The 19546-nt window shown below is 38.5% G+C and overlaps 1 protein-coding gene across 7 annotated transcripts in view; it reads left to right on the plus strand.

Moving 5' to 3' along the window:
• PPP3CB (protein phosphatase 3 catalytic subunit beta) overlaps positions 1-19546 on the plus strand; it is a 48930-nt gene that overhangs the window by 26240 nt on the left and 3144 nt on the right. For 2 of the 7 annotated variants that reach the window (XM_080401237.1, XM_080401242.1), the window contains exons 9-15: positions 1207-1332; positions 3144-3221; positions 4731-4757; positions 7822-7906; positions 8591-8688; positions 14340-14369; positions 16052-17746. In XM_080401237.1, the coding sequence (XP_080257363.1) occupies positions 1207-1332; positions 3144-3221; positions 4731-4757; positions 7822-7906; positions 8591-8688; positions 14340-14369; positions 16052-16230 (623 nt within the window). In that variant the 3' untranslated portion in view covers positions 16231-17746. Of the gene's footprint in view, positions 1-1206; positions 1333-3143; positions 3222-4730; positions 4758-7821; positions 7907-8590; positions 8689-14339; positions 14370-16051; positions 17747-18299; positions 18360-18910; positions 18984-19546 lie in introns of those variants that run through there. The other 5 variants (XR_013930322.1, XM_080401238.1, XM_080401240.1 and 2 more) reach the window with 5 other exon arrangements.

Raw genomic sequence — 19546 nt, forward strand, 5'->3', positions numbered from 1 at the left:
GAGGAAGGGAGCGAGCACTGATCAGAAAGAAGCCTGTGCATAAGGTAGTTTGTGTTGTGTATCACGGTATCTGAGGGTCTGAGTGTGATGGTACAAGGTCTTAATGGCCGTGTATGGGAAATCTAGAAAGAGCATGTACTCATCTAAGTACTCATCACCAGTGGAAATATTATTAGGGAGGTGTAAACCAGAAAGAATTAATTTCTGTCCATCCTCTGCTTAACATAAAGTAGCATGGGAGAAGCATGCTTAGTAACGTGGAGAAAGATTTACAAGTCAGAATTGAGAAGAGCTTAGCTGTGAATTAATATTTTTCATAGAAGAGAACAAAGTTCAACAACAGAAATAATTAAAAATAAAGCCTGCTGAAATTCGAGTATGACATTAAAGTTTGGCATTTCAAGTATGTGATGAATGAATGATCTCCAAATGTTGAAACAGCGTTCCTTTGAAACCCAAGACCTCTTTTATGTGAAATACATTGCATTTTCGCCCACCCACCTCCAAAGAACCACCCCTCCAACCCATACCAATTATGTAGAGTGATTATAGAGGAAAAGATGAGATGTCATTTGCACTGATTGTAAAGCAAAGGAGAAATAAAAATGGCTTCAACTGGCTTTTTACATTTTTTTCACCTCTGTGGATATCGCATTTTAAGAATCCTTTTTCACATCAGCTATTACCAGTGTAATGCAAGGGTGCAAGCGTAAGTACGGAAAAATGCAATCAATGCTTATTTAGCTTTAGAATGCTTCTGTTTTTCTATTTTGTTTCTCTTCCCCTTCTCCCTGATCTTCCAGATTGCAATGGTTTTACTCCAGGCTTACAACGTGGGAAGACACGTCTGAAGACTAAAACCTGAATCTGGGTGTACTGCTATTCTGAGTTAGGATTTTCTTACAGTTGCTGAAATTACACCTTTTTCAGGACCTCTTAAAATCTTTGTGCATTATTGACCTATAATAGGATAGTATAGAACTGTATTGACATGTAACAGTACCTTAGACTGCAGCATGTGCAATAAAAATCCAAAGTTCTTCACTAGAAATCTGTCCTGTAAGTACTGTGAAAGAGAGAATGGAGTTATCTCTGGGATTATTTTGTCTATTGTATGAAAGAGAGCTAAACCAAACCTCTGACTTTATATTTGTGGAGTTTGAAAGTTTATAACATTCTTTTAAAAATGTCTGAATTTTATTTTAGCTGCTGTATTAAAATATGAAAACAATGTGATGAATATTCGTCAGTTCAATTGTTCTCCTCATCCTTACTGGCTACCAAATTTTATGGATGTTTTCACATGGTCTTTGCCATTTGTTGGAGAAAAAGGTAGGCAAAAGTTTTATACCGATTAATATCTTTCTTATTTCTCCTAGCCTGATGTTGAGGAAGATTTCGAATTTTTTTTTAAAAAAATATATTTACCAATGAGAGACAAACTGCGTAATTTTTGTGGAAATGGGTACCTGTATTTGTCTTTATCAGGTAGAAGATTGACAAAGTTGTTAAACTGATTTGAAGGGGGTTTTTGGCATTTCTGAGAAAGGATAGACTGAAGTACAAGTTCTTCTACAGGTTTTGGGTTTTTTTCTTCACCCGTTTCAGTCAAAGATAGTCAAAACTGCGTCTAATAAAGCAGAGCTGTTAATAGAAATTGTAATTTCTGTTGAGGATGTATACCTGCATTGTTAAATAGTACCTTTGAACTTCATTTGAAGTTGATATGAAAACGGTTCGTATTCTACAAAATGCTAGGTTATATACGTTATTAATCTTGTATAGTTATAGGTATAAACTATGTAGACTTGTTTGTATAAAAATGTAACTTTTTGATACAACAGATTGACCTTCATTAAAGACAACTTTTTCAGTTTTTCTTGTAAAAAAGGTAATTTAGCACAGGTCCTTCCCCCCCGCCCCCCGTCCCCTCGTCCCCCCTCTAGAGCTGGTAACTCTGAATCTAGGACACTGGGCCCCCCAGTAGTCTTCAGTTAAAAAGCAATGAGGTTAGAGTCTATTTGGGTCTGTTTAAAATCATGCCATAACAGGAACTGCTCTTTTTATAAAAGAGATCTGGAAAGCTCTTTACATTTATTTGCAAAATATAATTGACATGATAAATTTACAGTCATATAAATCTAGGCTTCTAGATTCGTTTATATTGTCTTTAGTGTGCAGTTAAACACAAATAATTCATACTGAAGTTGCTCCTTGACCAGCTGGGTGCTTAGGGCTGCTGGAATCATAGTGCTTGTACTGTGTCTTGCCTTTGGACAAATACGTGCTTCCGCTTCTGATGAAGAATGTAGTGTCAGTATGGTCTGGTCTGCACTGAAGAGATCACGATCAGGATAATTTGTTGGTGGTTTGATTGTTGGGTTTTTTTTCCATTAGTGAGTAACCCTTCCCCGAGAATGGAGGATACCACCATAGCAGATAGCGGTTGGATGAATTAGTGACATCAATTTACAGGAGTTTAACCATCTGGATGAACTCCTGGAATATTTCTGAAAACTCTGTGGGGAGGAGAAGTTGAGCCTGATATACGTGGGAAAGACTGAGTGGCAGAACAGGGAGATTCCTGAAGAAAGAAAATACAAACTTTTTGAGACAAGTTTGTGTATCCACTATGCTGATATTTTTAAGGGGAGTTTAAAAAGACGTGTAGCTTGCACCATATTTATATCATAATTTTTTTTGCTTCGGTGCTTCTGGTATATGCCTGCAGGTGCCAGGAATGCAATAGCTTTCTTGTTTTGAGCAGTCAAAAGTGTTTTCATTTTTAAGTAAATTCTGCATAATATCTAGTTCAAATACTTACACTAATGTAAAAATACTAATGTACAAGAAGATAATTCTTATTTAAAAGAACTCCTTGTAAGAGAAGAAGCTGTGCTGTGTTTGATTGTTAGGTGGTACAATGTTTAGCTGCTTATTTTTCTCAGCTTTTTTAATTCTGTGACATCAAGAAAAGCGCGCATCAAGAAAAACACATTATTCTTGAAACCAGATTACCGAGCAATGACTGTGATGTGAGAACTTCATTCAGGATAGTTGCTGGTGACTAGTTCTATCCTGTGTGCATGGAAATATTTAAAGTTCTACAGGGAATGAATTAAGATTTCCTTTTTCCTATACAGTAACAGAAATGCTGGTGAATGTTCTGAGCATTTGCTCTGACGATGAGCTGATGACAGAGGGAGAAGATCAATTTGACGGTAGGGGTTACTTTAAGATCTATAAATCTTCTTAATGGTAATAGCTTGTGAAACAGTAGTTAACTTAGACAAGTGTATTATTACCTGGAATTTGAAGAAAATTGCCTTCAAATTTTTCTTTGGATATAATGACACTTTGGTGGGGACAGAGAAGGGAATTGTGGTTTTGTGTTTGTGATCAAGAAGCAGCAATGGTATCCTTTGCAAATACTCATATCTGATTTCTATTTAAAACTGAAACTTTTTGTGGAATGTTCTCAGAATTTCTTGGCACTTTAAATTTGAAACACACTAACTGCTAATAATTAGAATAAATTATAAGATCTTAAATCTCTTAATGACTGTTCTTCGATACAGAGTTGATGTAGGTGAAAGTCAGATACAGTATTTCTTACGGCAAAGCCCTGTACATAAAGTATGAAACACAGGTTTAAGTCTCAGTGTTTGAGTTTGAAGATAAAGGTGAACTTGTAGGTGTGCATTGTATAATACATATTTATGTAATGAATTATAACAACTTTCTATCTTTTGAACTACAATGCAGTAGATTGTGAAGGGGCAGTGTGTGTAGCATGGTGATTCAGAAGCAACGTTAGCATGAAGACCTAGCATGTTTCACTGTATCATGTTGGGTTTTCACAGCAGTGCTCAATGTAACACCCCAAAGTTTCTCAGATTTGCTTCATTTTATCCAGTAACAGAACTGATTTGGTGGATTGTTGGGTGATAGGGGAGGAGGAAGGGAAGCTTCAGCAGCCTTTGAGGAACACTGAGGGATCATTTATAAAGATATTGGAGACGTGACCCCGTTCTTAATGTTTGATAATGATTGTGTAGGATAGCGTGGTGCTAAGCAGCTGTGTGTTTTAGATTGGAGTGCATTGGTTATGAGCCACTTCAACTTTGCTGTCATTTAGATTGTTGCCAGAAATGTGAAAACTGGGAAGCAGTCTCAAATGTGATCCTGAAACTTATGTTTCTCTTTCAATTAAACCTTCTAAATTGAGCATAAAGCAATTATACCAATCATTTGCAGGGTAGGATTAGGTGGTATTCCGAGACGTTAGGATTTATATTGTCCAGTGTTAAGTACAGTCATCAGTTGATTGCATATGCCCTGTCTTAAGTACAATAGTCACAGTTTCCTAAAATGAATTATTTTATTCTTCTGTCTCCTTTAACAATTTCTTTGATTGATGCATCTCTTAATGTCATCTAGGTACTGTCTACGCTTTATCTTTCTATGTGAATGGAATCTGTCTGTCTTTTTAACTGTTGACTTTCAAGCTTTCACTTGTTTATTGTCAAATTTTAAAAGATACTCAACAATTCCACTTCTTGTTTGATGAATGCATTTTTAAGTGTTGCAATTTTCCATTTTATTTTTTCACATTTCTTCTCCATTCCTTCTTTATTACCGCTGCCAAGTTAAATATCTTTATTTTATTTGTCTCACTCACCTTTTTCTCCATCGTTCACTTCCTTTTTTTCTGGACTCTCCATCTGAAGAGCGACTCATATATGGCAATAAAAAAGGTACAGACCAGACAGAGTAGGAATGTTTTGAAATATGACTTCATAGAACCTGGCAGCATAAGTATTAATGCAGAAAGTACCTTTCTGTTGAGAGACGTATGTAGCATTTTATTATTATTACTACCCATTTTAATGGGATGTTTATAAAGGCTTGTGTATTTTGTTACCAGAAGTCATATTCCAAGACATCTGTCTTTCTGTGCATGAATTTTTCTCCTCTCTTCCATTCCTTTTTTTGTAGAATTTCATTCTTTTACCTATTTCTAAAATTTTATCTTCGGTCCTGCATGTGTAGGGAGCATTCAGTTGTCTGTCTTGCTCTTTAATACTTTTATTCTGAGCTTTTTGTAAGGTTGTGCATGGAGTGTGTTTATATGATGTTCCAAAACCTGGTTTGTATGGTACTTTTAGTTTCCTTCAACTGAGATGTCAAAGAAGTACTTTTTGATTGTATGTACAGTTTTGAAGATGGCTGGATACAAAATATAAAAAGAAGCCTACTAACTTGAATGGTCTGTCCCCTGTTTTCCAGAAATCCCAGGGTAGATAATTCTGTGCGGAAAAATTCTTCTGGCCATTACTTATCTAATACTTAACTTGCTCTCTGTATAAATGTGTCACTTCCAGAGATTATCTCTAATACTTGGGAATGCATTAGATTATAGAGGTATTTCCAAAGGTTATGTGAGTTCTTTCAAGTACTACAGTATGAGCATTTCGGAGTTTCTTGTGCAGACATTGGGAATGGGAGAGTTCTTTGTCATATCTCCTCCAGTTGAGGGTGTAATCAGGACATTCTTCTGCAAGTATATGCCACTTTACTGTCTTCTCTGAACTAACCAGGATTCAGTGGCCACGTTAGTGCAGTGCTACAACCCGGAGTAATACATTTGGCCTTTTGGCTTGGCTGTGTTGCTTCTGGAGGGCTGGGGCAATGAAAGATCATATTAAAAAAAAAACAACACCCAAACCCAAATAAAAAACCCCCAAACAAAAAAAATCCAACCAAACAACAAATAATAAAACCCCACAAAACCACCCCAAACCAACCAGCCTTTCTCTTTTTAAGGCACAGGGTCTTTCTAGGGTGAGGTACAGGCACTCGCGCTGCCTGAAATCTTTCCAGCCGTCATGTTACAGCTCTGCATCAGTGCAGCCCACAAATAGGTAGGAGGAAAACTGAGGGACTTGTAGGGAAGGATGGGCAGTCCCTCATTCGGCCCTAGGCTTTCAAAACTCGAGTCTCCCTTCTCGTTCCAGATCCGCAAGCTGTTATTTAATAGCATTCAAAGAGAGAAAGCAAAAACGTCCAGAACTTTAAAAAATAGAAGTTAAAATTTAAAATAAATTCTTCTCAGTAAAAAGCGAATGCTTCAGGCTCCTATTCAGAGTTTTTCCCCGAGTCCTCTGTTTTGTTTTGTGTGAGGTTTGTTGTTTTATTTTAATTTGGTGTCTGCAATTCATTAAAGTTGCTTGTTTGTCTAAAAAAGCTTTACTCGGTAGTTGCTGGCTTTTTCATCCTGTTTAAATGGATTGGCAGGTGTTTGTCATACACAGAGGTTCTTCCATTGTGTTCATGCAAAGGTTGTCTCCTGCTCCCTTTTTTCTCTGTCACTACTGTACATTTTCCTTCTTGTGTGATTTTGTTGTTGTTTCCCCTTACGTGCCCTATCTTTTGTGCTGTGTTCGCTGTGGTGCAGGCTGGGACGGCTGTCCACTCCTGTGCAGCAGGCGGCCTGGCGGTCCTGCAGCTGGGCTCTGGGGAGGGTCACCCTCGGGCTGGAGCCTGCGTGCTCTCGTGGGGCAGCTGAGAGCGAGGGAGCAGGGGTGCAGGAAGGCTTCTTCCACAGCTGCTTCTTGGAATGCAAGGAAACAAATCGGTGGATATACAGCTTTCCTGTGCCCACTTCTGTGATCCTCTCTCCTACGTTCTTACAAATTAGTTTGGCAACTTTTTATTGAGCGCCTTTCTCCCAGGGCTGAAGAACAGTAATACGTGGAAGATCTGGAATACCTAACAGAGCTGTCTGAGTTCATTCGCTTTTTAGTCCCCTGTGGCTGAATTCAAAGTATGACTCAAGTTACTCTTACCTTGGTGTGATTAATACTCTCCTTCTCCAACGGCAGGAGGAGAAGTAAGGATTTTAGTCTGGATATCTCCTCACCTGCCTTTACTGTTTTAGTGGAATTGAGGAGTTGGCAGAAGGGAAGGAGGATGAGGGGAAGGATGGCTTTCATACATTGAAACAAGCCAGCAGCACCTAGTGCTGGAGAAAGGAGCTTCTGTTTTTATCACGTCAGGGCAAGCAAAGGTGGAGCTCCTGCCCCATTGCAAGCTCCTTTCTGAGTTTTGTCTTCACTTCTGTCTGGCACATGGTACCTCCCTGCTCTGTGGAATACGCAGTATTTACTCCAGATCTTTGGTAGTTGTAATTTCTGCAAATGATGCAAACCTAAAATGCTATGAAAATGAAACATAGACTTAGGTGGTAAGGGAGGTGACACTGAAATTCTTTGACATTTTATTTTGGGGGGGGGGTTTTGTGGGGATGAGTTTTGGGGAGTTGACATAAACCCAAGCAAACTACTGTTTTCTCTTGGACAGCTGTGTAAGAAATAGCAACATTTTTTTTTAATTATTTTTTTCCTGGCTTTTTTTCCTGGCTCTTTGGCTTCTGTATTGGGCTGCATGCCCACATCTTGATACAGACAGACGTCAGTGAAGAGTTTCAAGCATAAAATTTAGGCAAATGAGTTACGGTAGTTACTACACTGTAGCAGCGGTAATTTAGAATCTTGCTAACTTTAGGAGATCACTGTGAACATCCTGAACTTTTTTGTGTGTGATTTGTGGGCACAGAGGTGACGGTGGTTTTGATGGCATTCTGAAGCCATAATTTTATAACTTTGTGCCCTTAAGTGTTTGGGTACTGGCCTCCTGTGAAGAGTACTGGACTTATACAGTTGTGTTGAATTCGATGCGCTTTAAAATGGTGCATTTAATGCTTTAAAATGCGGTTTAAAATACTCATGAGCTTGAGACTCTCTCTTATTCCATTGAAAGTAGGTACAGCTGCCGCACGGAAGGAAATAATCAGAAACAAAATTCGTGCAATTGGAAAGATGGCAAGAGTCTTCTCTGTTCTCAGGTACTTGCATGATGTCTGAATTCCTAAACCCCCTCTTACATATGTTAGGAAAACATCTCTGTTCCAGGATAACGGATGCCAAACGTTTTCTTTGTGCATCATTTGATGCAAAGATCATTGTGCACCAGAATCTTGTTTGGCGTATTGATGCACTCCATTAATGTTGGTAATTTCAGTTCATTTCAGCTTTTATAAGAAATATAAGAAATAATAATTTATAAGAAAATGCTCCTTCTTACCTATCTAGACGTAGAGGGATTGCATTTAGCCAAACTGTGTAGCTTTCCACAGACCGTAATTGTTCAAATAGTGATAATTTTTTTTAAAGTTGGTGTTTCCTGAGGCATAGATGCTTTGAACAAAGTTGTGGATTGTTTTACAGCACTGAGATACGATCAGTACCTCATGAGGCAGGCGTTCAAAGATAATGAGCCTGCATGTGAATAATTGCTCAGGATCTGGTTCAGAAGTAATCAGTGTTTAACTCCTAGGCAGAGGAAAGCCTGGTATGGAATAGAAATATTTTCCCCTTTCTTGCTGTTTGAATTTGAATTTACGTTTAGTCTTGACATGCATAAAGCACAACAAAACCAGGGTCTCCCTCTCCCCATCCCTTATTTGACTTCAATACAAGTTCTCATGAGTGGATATTTAAGGTTTTGTTGCTGTTTTTTCTCGCACCAGGGAGGAGAGCGAAAGTGTGCTGACACTCAAGGGTTTGACTCCCACTGGCATGTTACCTAGTGGAGTGTTGGCCGGAGGACGACAGACCCTGCAAAGTGGTAATGATGTTATGCAACTTGCTGTGCCTCAGATGGACTGGGGCACATCTCACTCTTTTGCTAACACTACACATAATGCATGCAGGGAATTTCTTATGCTTTTCAGTTCTTGTCTTAGCGGCTGATACAAGCATAGTGTTATGTGTTAATCAGGCAATGTGAAATGGATACTTAACCAGGGTATAAAACTAAAAGCAAATGAGTTCAGCGGTGTCAGGCCATATTTTTTCAGGCTTTGAGCTTCCTTAGTTTACAATTTTTCAGGTGGCACAGATGCCTGAAGTGGAGTGACCTTATTATAGATCTGGTATTGAGGCATTTGATCTTTACAGATACAAAAATGAAAGTGTAATTTTGCATCATGACTTGTCTGCTTTCCATTAAAATGGTTTTATTGTAGATGTGTTAGTATTTTCATTGACGATGTCAAAGACTTGTTGATATTAATATTAACAAACAGCTACAGGCTGCAGATTTCCATATGACACTCCATTGATAGACTGAAATGTGCTATGTTTTGTACCCTGGTAATTAATGCCAAAGTTTGTTCTCTATGTTGTTTGTCAAATGTTCTATGTATAATTGACCTCCCTGAATTGTCCTTGTAACATGCTGTTTCCTTCCTCTGCAGATGTAGCTGCTTTCTTAGATCTGTCTGTCTCTCTCTAGGTATAGATGTATGTCTGTATAAGTGTTAAAATTAAACCACTATCCCAGACACTTGTCTGTCTCTTGATGTAGAAGCAATGTTGTAGCACCTTGTTTTTGAGGTTTGCTGCATTTGCTGCTGCACATTGTCTGTGCATTTTGAACAATAATGTACTTGAAAAATATTCAGTAATTGTTATAAAATCAGTTGAGAATAAAGGGATTGAATTTAAAGCTTGTAAATAAATCAAAATAAAAGGGTGTTATTAAGTGTGCATATATTTTTTTTTGCATGAAAATAAAAAGAACTCTATACAAAATATACCTGTAATCTGGTTCATTGAATATTTTGTAAAAGGTTTTCCTTCTTTTTTTAGTTTGTTGAATCATTGGATTGTATTTTTCACAAGGCCCATTAATGATTAACTAGGCTTAGGGAGAATGCTGTGAGGTTGTATCAAATGCATTAAAAGAATGAAGTCCAGGTTTCAGTTCACAGTGGTGGATAACTTAAATATGCCAGTCTGAAACTGGACTTCGTATTGGCAGCACTCTTAATGTAAATTGTTCGAAGACTTTTTATTGGCCATCTTCAGGCTTTACTAGAAAGTACAATACTGTTGTATGGGACAACTGAATTTTATAACTATTGAAAGATTGTGATACATGAATGACACGTTTTACACAATCTATTTTCCAAGAGTAGCTGCTTTTCTCATTTTTGTGATTTAGGCTGTTTATTTGAATTTTTTAAATTTTCTGTAGTTTTTTTTTTTTTTAAAGCCTTTCACTACATTTTCTATTAAGCTATCAAAGCTGTTTTTGAATAGCTTTGAAACATGAATGTCACATTTTAAGTCATTTTTCAGTGGGCATATAATGTCTACAAGTAAGTTTATATGTCCAGTGTATGTATGTGGTTGTTCTGTGAATGTCTATAACAAGAAATAGTGTATGTTTCCTTATCCATCCAGCTATTCCAAAAGTATATGTTCTAGTTTTAATTTTCATCGTGTAATAAGATACTTTATTATGCTTTAAAAAAATGAGTCTGCATTCCTCTCACTCATTTAACAGATTTTTATCCATGTTGCATTAAAAATATCAGAGAGGATCAAACTGACTAGAAAATTTTGTTAACATAAAATATGTGACTTTCTACCATTACTGAAAATGTGGGACATTTGGAAACTATGCAAAATGCATTTTGGAATTTTGTGGGTGTGTTTTTTGTTTTTTTCTTGGCTAGAACTTTTGATGGCAATATTCCTTGATGCACTACATTAATGTACCTCATTTGTTTTAGTCATGTTGGTGGTTCAAATTAACTCATGCCAACAGTTACTTCTCCTTAAATTGCAGTAGCTCCTTTTTACTGATAAGAGTTTTATCGGTTCAGTCTTAAAAAAGTAGCGTTCAAATTACAATGCTCAATTGCAAAGCTAGAAGTAAACCAAAAAGAAAATAAAACTTCAGTTATTGATGTTTTTCTAAACCATCATAATGTCAGTGAATTCATATTCTTGGCAAAAATATGGTCACTGATGGTATAGCAGGATTTCTCACTACAAATATTTAACTACTTTTTTAATTATATCGCATTGCGTTGGTCAGTATACTATCAATAACTTAAACTAGCCTAGATTTCAGAAAATAAATTATCATAATATAAATTGCAGTATGATTGTCGTCTTCTATTCTTTTGTTTGCCTGAAAAGTCACGAAATGTCCAGTATGTGCTGGGCTTCCCAGGTGTCAGTCTCAGGAGCACTTGTTTTCCAGCGGCATGTTGAGAAAAGGTCTAGTTGTTCTGGTTGCTATTCAGTCTGTAAGGAGCTTTGAAAGCTGTAAGAAATTGGAGTGTGGATCTACATTTCTCTAGAAAGCCAGACTGAAATTTTTTTGTCGAGGCAAATGTATATATGGGGAGAGAGAGCGATGGAGAGAGAGTCACTGTTAAGGCAATGCATGTGCAGTTTTTGCATCGACGCCTGTTATAACCCTCAACATCAGTAACACGTTCTGTACCGGCCCTTAGAAGGTGCCCCTGCGCTTGCAGGGTTTGTTCCGCCCCAGGTGCAGATCTGCCGTCAGAGCTGGCCCTGCACCTCTTGGCGTGGCCGGAAGGCAGAGCGGGGCACCGCGCCAGTCAGGCTCCCGTGGGCAACGCGTCAGCAGCCCGACTGCCGGCCAGCAGCCTGGGGGCGACACACAAACCAACTGTAGTGAAAGGGTTAAACAAAGGCAAGCCAGTTAAAAAAGATAATTTTGGAAAAAAGTGCTAAACAACAGCCTATGGAGGAAGTCAATATATGATTAATTTTTTTCCAGAAATATATGGGTGTATTTTTGGAAAAAAGAATCATAGCGTATTTTTAGATAGCTTTAATGTGCTAGGATAAAAACAGACTGGGAAATCATGGCTTTTGCATATTTCTAATTTTTTTTAATGTAGATTTATGATTTTTGTTATTTATGTTGCTTGCATTATAGTAGCTGAAATACTGAATACCATATTAAGTACTGTTCTTTAAGTAGAATTTCCTAGTGACTTACTCTCTGACCTGAGTATTCTGTGAACCGAATCCAACAAAATTATTTTCCAAATGGTTCAACATCTTTAACAAAACAAAACAAAACAAAAATCCCCAAACCAAAACACCTGAAGCCTTATTCAGCAAAATACTAAACACAAGCCTGAATTAAAAATTGTAAGTACTTCCATGGAAACCACTTGAACTAGCCAAACACTTCCTACCTTTCATTGCTGCCCTTGCTGTAAGTTAGAGGAGGGCAGTAAGGTCGGGTTTTGGTGTGATGTTGAAAGTTGGCGGTGATTTTATGTCGCCCCAGGCCCCCGGGTAAAGCCGGGGGAGAGCTGGTGCTGCGGATGGAAATGCCGTTGAATCTTGTTGCTTAAAATCTGCTCCCAGTGGAGAATTCTCTGAGCAGACTGCAGGACTCCTGTTGGGTTCTGCGATGCCATAGCCATTTGAGGTGTGCCAGGGGTCGCAAAGAACAGAGTTTTCATTTAGATGTACCTGCAAAAGAGAATCCAACAAAATTGTTTTCCAAATTGAGTCTTTACAGTGTGGGGTTTTTTTAAGTGCTTGTATTTTCCAGTCAGTTTGTTCTTTTATGTCAAGTTGAAAATTACCTTCTTCTTAACTGTGATGTATATTCCAAGATCTTTTTGGAATAATACTACTACAAGTAGAATGAACTAGGAGTAAATTTTGAAATTTGTATTTATGACCAAGCTACATAATTTGCAGAGATAAATCAGTATTCGTGATCTTTTCAGGAAAAGATTGAAAACAAAGACATCACAGGTAACAGGGAATGGTGGAAAGAGGTGGTTTTTTTTACATAGTTTTGTATTTGTATGGCAAATTGATTATCATATGACAGTACGTATTTGGTGACTTTCTAAAATAATTCTTAAACTAGTTTAAATTTTACAATTTGAGAAAGTTTATTTCCCTTAATTTAAATATAAATAATATCCTTCCCAGTGCCTTTTAGATTTACTTCTGGTATCACCCTGTCTCTATAGATTTAAGTGCAGGAAATATTTTTTTTTCCTTGTGGAATGTGCAGTGTGTAAAAGTTAAAATGCTGCATTGCCCTGAAGTATTCCACATTATTTTAGTAGCACTTAATGCAGGTGTCCCATTTTATTTATTGTTTTAGGGTATCTCAGTGGAAATTGTTTTTTTGCAACAGTGAAGTTAAGGCAGAGTGCCCGCAATTGATGCATGACAACACAGAGTAGGTGCAGTTTAGGCAATTGAAATGTTTTGTCTGGTTTTTGTTGGATAGGAAATGATAAGTAATAAACTTAATTCGCTTTAAAGAATTCTATTCTGACCTAATGCTGTATTTTCTTATATAGCTATTTTCCCCAACATTTGCTTGAATACTGTTACGATTTTAGTAGTTAACAGTATCTATCAAGCACTACACAAATAGGTTTACCACTATGAATGCTATTTTTTGTAAGTATTTCTGAAATTATGGATTAGAGGCATGACACATAGTAGGGGAGGTAAAAAGTTGTTACCGTTACTGAAACTCAGCTGCTGTTTAGGTCATAGTTACAAAGTGGTTTGTTTAGCAAGTCTGCCCTAACAGAAAGTTGTTTTGATTTTACTGCTCTAATAAGCTTATGTTAAAGCTTTGACTTGTAGAGCTAAAACGATTGGGAAGGATCTTCCACCTCAGAAATTACAGCAGAAGCCGTTGTTACTCAGTTTGAAAAACAACTAGTAAGCTAGACTTTTTCATAGTCACAGTAATTCACCCACCAAGACTGTGCTAAATCCGGACCTCTTCCTGCTGCAGACTTTGTGGTTGATTCAACTAAACAGTTTATGACACTTCGTAAATATGACTTGCTGGATTTGGCTTTCATGGTTTAAATTTCACGGTTCAGTTCTCAGAGGTGCCCGTTTTAGCTTTAAGTATGGTGAGAAATTGAAGTGCTAATTAAACTTCAGGGAGATAAACATGAAGAGAAAAATAATTTCTTGTTATTAGAACACTGCTAGTGTTATTTTTATAGTGTCCCTCCTGGTAATTTAGTGAAGCTCACTAATGCATTTTACATATCTTCAGATATAGTCTCAGATAGTATTTTTTTTTTTAAACCATACCGCAACTTTAACATCAGTTGAAAATTTCTGTTGCTGTCTTAAAAAAAAAAAAAAAGCAAAAACCAAAACAACCCCAAAAAACTTAAAGAAATATACGGTTAATAACATCAGTTAAGTAGTGTTGCTTTGATATACTTCTAGTTGATAAACTGCATTAGGTAAAATTTAGGAGAAGTTTCACTTAAACTGGAAAACATCCCCTCAAACCCTTAATGATCATTTTAACCGATTGTAATCTAATCTGGCGTAGCATACGATATTAAATTGATCATTGCCTTTTCTGCTATGCGATATTACACTCTTCATCTTTCTCATTCATTTTGCATGCATCTGCTCACTTCTGTACAGCCACTGTAGAGGCAATTGAGGCTGAAAAAGGTATGATCAGAGTCTCTGCCGCCGGCAGAGATCTGTGGTGTCTGGGAGGGAATTCAAAAGTGCTCTGTGTGGGTGTGTTTGACTTTCAACTTGCACAAGCAGAGATGAATCAACTGCCTTGATTCATCCCTTTTACATGTAACATTCATTTCTGGCTTTAGGATGATGATCTTTAATATTTTAGGGAAATTCTTGGGGGGTTTTTTGGTCTTTTTTTGTTTGTTTGGTTGTTTTTTTTCCAAAATATGCAGTAGGTTTTTGTATAATAGCATGTTGTGATACGTGGTGTTGTCTTGAAGTCCTTAAAAATGGTAGTGTTTAGTGGTTTTTTTTCTGCAACTGCAAGGTTTTGTTTGATTGCGGGGGGGTTATATGTGGAAGGAGGGTTGTTTATGCATGCCTTTTCTCATACAGTCTATTTTAATGGCCTTGAACGTCTTTTTCTAGAACTTTTCATAATACATCTGGTGCAAGACGTATAATGTAAACGTAATGGGGTTTTTTTTGTGGATTTTTTTGAATGTAATTAGGTGACCAAATTTATTTCCGGTATATATACGCCAGCCTGCCAGTATGAGGCATATTAAATTCCATGGATTATCAGTGCTTCTGTGGTAAATAAGTTGGATATACATCCTTTCTTAGTGGTATTGAGAAAATGCCATCAAGTTATTTGGTGCTCAGAGCATTCCACTTCAGGTTGTTGCCTTTTCAGAGAGACTTTGATTTCCTCTTGCTCAATATTCAATGGAGTGAGTGACAAACAGCATAGCAGTTGAGAGCCGCCTTTGGGGCTTTTCAGATTTGGTTGCAAAGCACCATTTAATGACTGTATTCTTTGTTTTTTTAATTAAGGAAGTCAGATCTCCAAAAATATAAACAAGTGCCATATTCTGTGCTCACACACACGTGCAAGAGGTCCCGTTGTTGTGAGTGGAAAGCTGTACTTAAGTCTCCAAAGAATTATTTCATCCCAAAGACTTCAGTCTTATTATGTGGTCAACCATTTTCAGGTGTAAATTCAACTACAGCCCTCATTCATTGAAATAATCAGTAGCAAAACACTACCTGTTTTCTATACTTACTTTAAATACATCTGTATTTAAATGACGCCATTGGTTAACCATGGTGCTAACTCGGTGATTGTGGTTGTGTCTCCCATTTCCATCATCCACATGATTAGCACAGAACGTGAACCACATCCCGCAGTTTTGCCTGCATGAAAACTGCAGGATCAGGCCATCGATGCGTATGCAGGGTGTAAACCTACTACGACTTTTGTAGCTCTTTGCTGCTTTGCCTCCGCCGCACTTGCCGTGCTGCTTAGATCTTACTGACATTCCGCCGAGGAGAAGGGGGATGTTAAGATAAGCCTGACGCACCGGGCAGCAGAAGCCCTCGGTGTTGATAGCTGGCCACACAGAAGCAATCAAGTGGGCTTAACCCCCTTGATTCCGACCTGCAGAATATTTGCCATATGTTGCTCTTTCCGATACAGGCTGAAATTCTGATTGCCGTTGAACAGGAGAGCAGGTTAGGGGAGCTTTGACTAATACAGATGCAGAGCCCTAAGTATCTTTGGCTGGTTTCTTACCTGTTTTTAAACATCATTTGTTAGCAAAAAGTGTATGCTTTCGACTTCTTTTTCCATTACTGACATATCAAATTTGCATTTTGTTAAGCAATACGAGGATTCTCTCCGCAACATAAAATCTGCAGTTTTGAAGAAGCAAAAGGTTTGGATAGGATCAATGAGAGAATGCCACCAAGGAAAGATGCTCTCCAGCAAGATGGTATTAGTGCTATAAACACAGCAAATGCCAATGGAAACAATGGGACTGGCAACAACAACGCGCAGTGACCGCGTCAGCTTCTCGTTTACTCACTCGTGTCTTGCCTGAGAATTCCTAGACTCCTGCTTTTTGATGTGACAACAGATGAAATAACCAGGGGGATCGCTCGGAATGACTACTTGATCCGAGATGGAAAACCATCCGACTCGATCCCACCCCAGAAAGACCGTTGCGCTTTTGAGACAACAGCCCCTCTCTTTGCAGGGCGGCCGCCCCCACCGCCGCCACCGGAGCTTCACCGGAGACCAGGGAAAGGACCCGGGCTGTTACCGCTAAAGCTGCCTCGGCCAGCATCTTACGCTTACCGTTGTCAACACTTTTAAGTTTACAGATGGGATTTTTCTTTCGGTAGACGTAGCTTGTTTGTCTATTTGTTTTTTTTTTTTAAATCAGACTTTCAGATACAACCCTAAGAGCTAACTATTTATTAATGGACATCGGTTTCATGAAATGTCTTTAAAATGATAGGTTAGAATGGTCTTAATATATCTGAGGCTGCAAAAACTGTATTTTAAATAGGTGGAAAAAATGCCAAAAAAAAAAAAGTCAGTTGGTCATTCTGTAAAATGCTGACCTCAGGTTTACTCCTTAGATGTTGCTAATTCTGTATCCTATTCACTGTATTTTTTAGTTACAGCTTATCAGAAGATTTCTATGTAGGAATGTTTATTACTTGAACACAGATTTAAAAAAAAAATACTTAATTTAGAAACTTTTTTGCCCAGCTTTTTCAAGACTCTTCCCCACCTTGAATTTTAAAAAAAATAAATATATATATACTAATTTTAAAAGTAAGAAAAATATGGAAGTGTTAATTTTAAGGTACTTTTAATTGAACTTTGTACATTGTTTAAGTAAATTTTGATTCATATCAAGTCTGTAAAGCTTGGCATTGTATTTTGTGTATGCATGTTTTCATTTTGCAAATATTTAATATATAGACCTATGATGTACATCTATAGGTTACCTAGATGTTATGGGTACTTTTAGTTTATTGTGAGTATTACGGTTGCATAAATAGCTAATAATCACTGGGCTGACTAGCTGCAAGCTTTTTATTATTTTTAAATCTGTAAAGGAAACTGAAGCTATATCGGACATACGTTTTGTTTAGGCAAAGCAGCGCGTAAGCAATCGCTCTGTTCAACTGCTAAGGCGTTAGTGAAAGTGTAAACTTGAGACTGCATGTATTTTGGTATCTACAGGACTGCTTGGTTAAAATAAAAATTGAAGCCCTGTGCTAATTTGTTCACAAATAATGGACTGTACTGATCACCGCTGTACTTTGTTATATATTTTGACATTTGCTACGTGTCCTTCTCATCCCCTGGAACACAACTTGAAACTTATGTCACTAGAGTTCATCTCCTCCCCCTCCCCCCCCTTTTTTTTTCTTTGTTTGTTTGCCATAAAGTACAATCTGTACATACCCCTAAGTTGGAAATTTTATGCATGTTCTGAACTATTCAAGTATTTTATAAACAGTAGCACACAATAAATTTTGTGCATGGGCTGCGGCTCCTATCATTGTGTATTGGTTTTATTTGGCATACGTAGGTCTAATCTGACCTTGAAAATTGTTTAGAAATAGTCTTGGAATTAAAGCTATTGCAAAAATAGCCTGGAAGGTCAGATCTAGCTTGCAGCAAACTAGTTGGATGTGAATGTGATTTAATTTATATGTTATTCCTGCCTTTTTTCTTTTTTTTTGGTTTTTTTTTTTTTGTTTTTTGCTTTTGAGTTCTCTGTTGTAAATAGACAATATCTAGGTATTTTATCTGTTAAGCGGGGCAGCCACGGCGGGTTTGCAGCGGGCTGTACACACGGGCTGGCCGGCCCTAGCAGGCTGCTCAGCACCGTGGTGCTCAGCGCCCGCCTGCGGCCTGACGCTCCAGGCCAGCGCAGTGTGGTGGGGGGGTGGCGTGTTCCACAGGCAGCACAGGTACACGGTTTAGGCTCCTCGGTGTGTTCTCGGAGTAAGGACGAGCTGCTGGACAGCATGAGAATTAAGATAAAAGATAGTAAGTGGCACGCTGTTGCTGATGGGGTTTTAATGTTTGATTTTACTTTGTTGCAGATGCATTCTAATCGGACGCTCTTCCCAAAGTTTGTGTGCAGAACAACAAGTTAAAAAATGGTAAGTTTGTGGTGGGTTTTGTTACGAAGCGCCCCCGTACTCACAAGCTTACACTGCATACAACATCGTGTTAGAGCAGAACAAATGCACGTTACTAAGGATGACTGAAATTTTAACATGATGGACATTACGATGGTTCCCTCCTCCTTGTAAGCACTAGTGGAAAGTTTCTCAGCCTCACAAGAGAGTGTTTTTCACAATCTGATACTCAGATCTTAGTTATTAGTATTCTGACTAGCTGGAGTTGTGTATGTGTAGAAAACACAGATATAATCTTTGGGAAGAGCTCACTGTAACTAGAGAGAACGGGCTGCGGTACCAGCTGCAGCGGTGCTTGCTCCCTTGGGGATTCCCTTGTGGTATCTGGTGCCTGCAGTAGTTTTTGCTGGGTGTGAAGGCAGATCTGCAATGACGAGAACCTGGGCGGTTGTTGACCTGATCTCACGTGCTGTGTGTCTGTGCTGAGCACGTAGTCGGGTACTGGGGGCGTGTTGGTGGGTTCCTTTGTTCTGGAAGCAGGCGCTCATTTTTTGGTACTGTGTTTCTGAAAGGTGGAGTCTGGTGCCATCTCTATTTCTTGTATTGTTGGGGAGAAGAAATCCACATCCTCCCTCCCGGAAAACTGTAAGTAGTTTGCACAGCTCGTTTTATGCTTTTGGTGTTTTAAGGGAGGAAACGGAGGTCTGTGTGGCGGTAGCCTGTTCTCAGGTAGGGAGGGGAGAAGGCTCAGAAGCAGCTGTTGGCCCCGGGACACGGGTAGGGGAAGCTGAGGTAGAGGGCCCCGATGGATGGGACCATCACTGGTGCTGCCGAGCCGCTGCACTGTAGCACACAGGGGACTGGGAAGCGCGTCGCTTAGGGCTGTCGGGAAGCACGGTGCTAGCTGCTGGGCTTGCAGCTTCCGTTACATTCGTGGCGGGGGCAGATTTGCCGGGGCTTTCTGAAAAATCAAATGTGCTATTCAAAGCTCCTTTTAAATCCTCTGAAAACATCCATGTAGTCATTTGTATTGTCTAGGTCACAATGGCATATGGCCATGCACACGTGTTCTGCAGCGTTAGCATTTAGGTACTGGCTTTTTTCATTGCAGTTTTTTCAGCCATTAAGTTCAGGTGTTTCAAGAAACTTGAGTGCTGGAGGTTTGGCTGAGACAAAAGTTAAATCATGGGGGAGTCTGGGTCAAAAGG

Source organism: Falco punctatus (assembly GCF_963210335.1).
Source record: "Falco punctatus genome assembly, chromosome: 9".
Classification (NCBI taxonomy): domain Eukaryota; kingdom Metazoa; phylum Chordata; class Aves; order Falconiformes; family Falconidae; genus Falco; species Falco punctatus.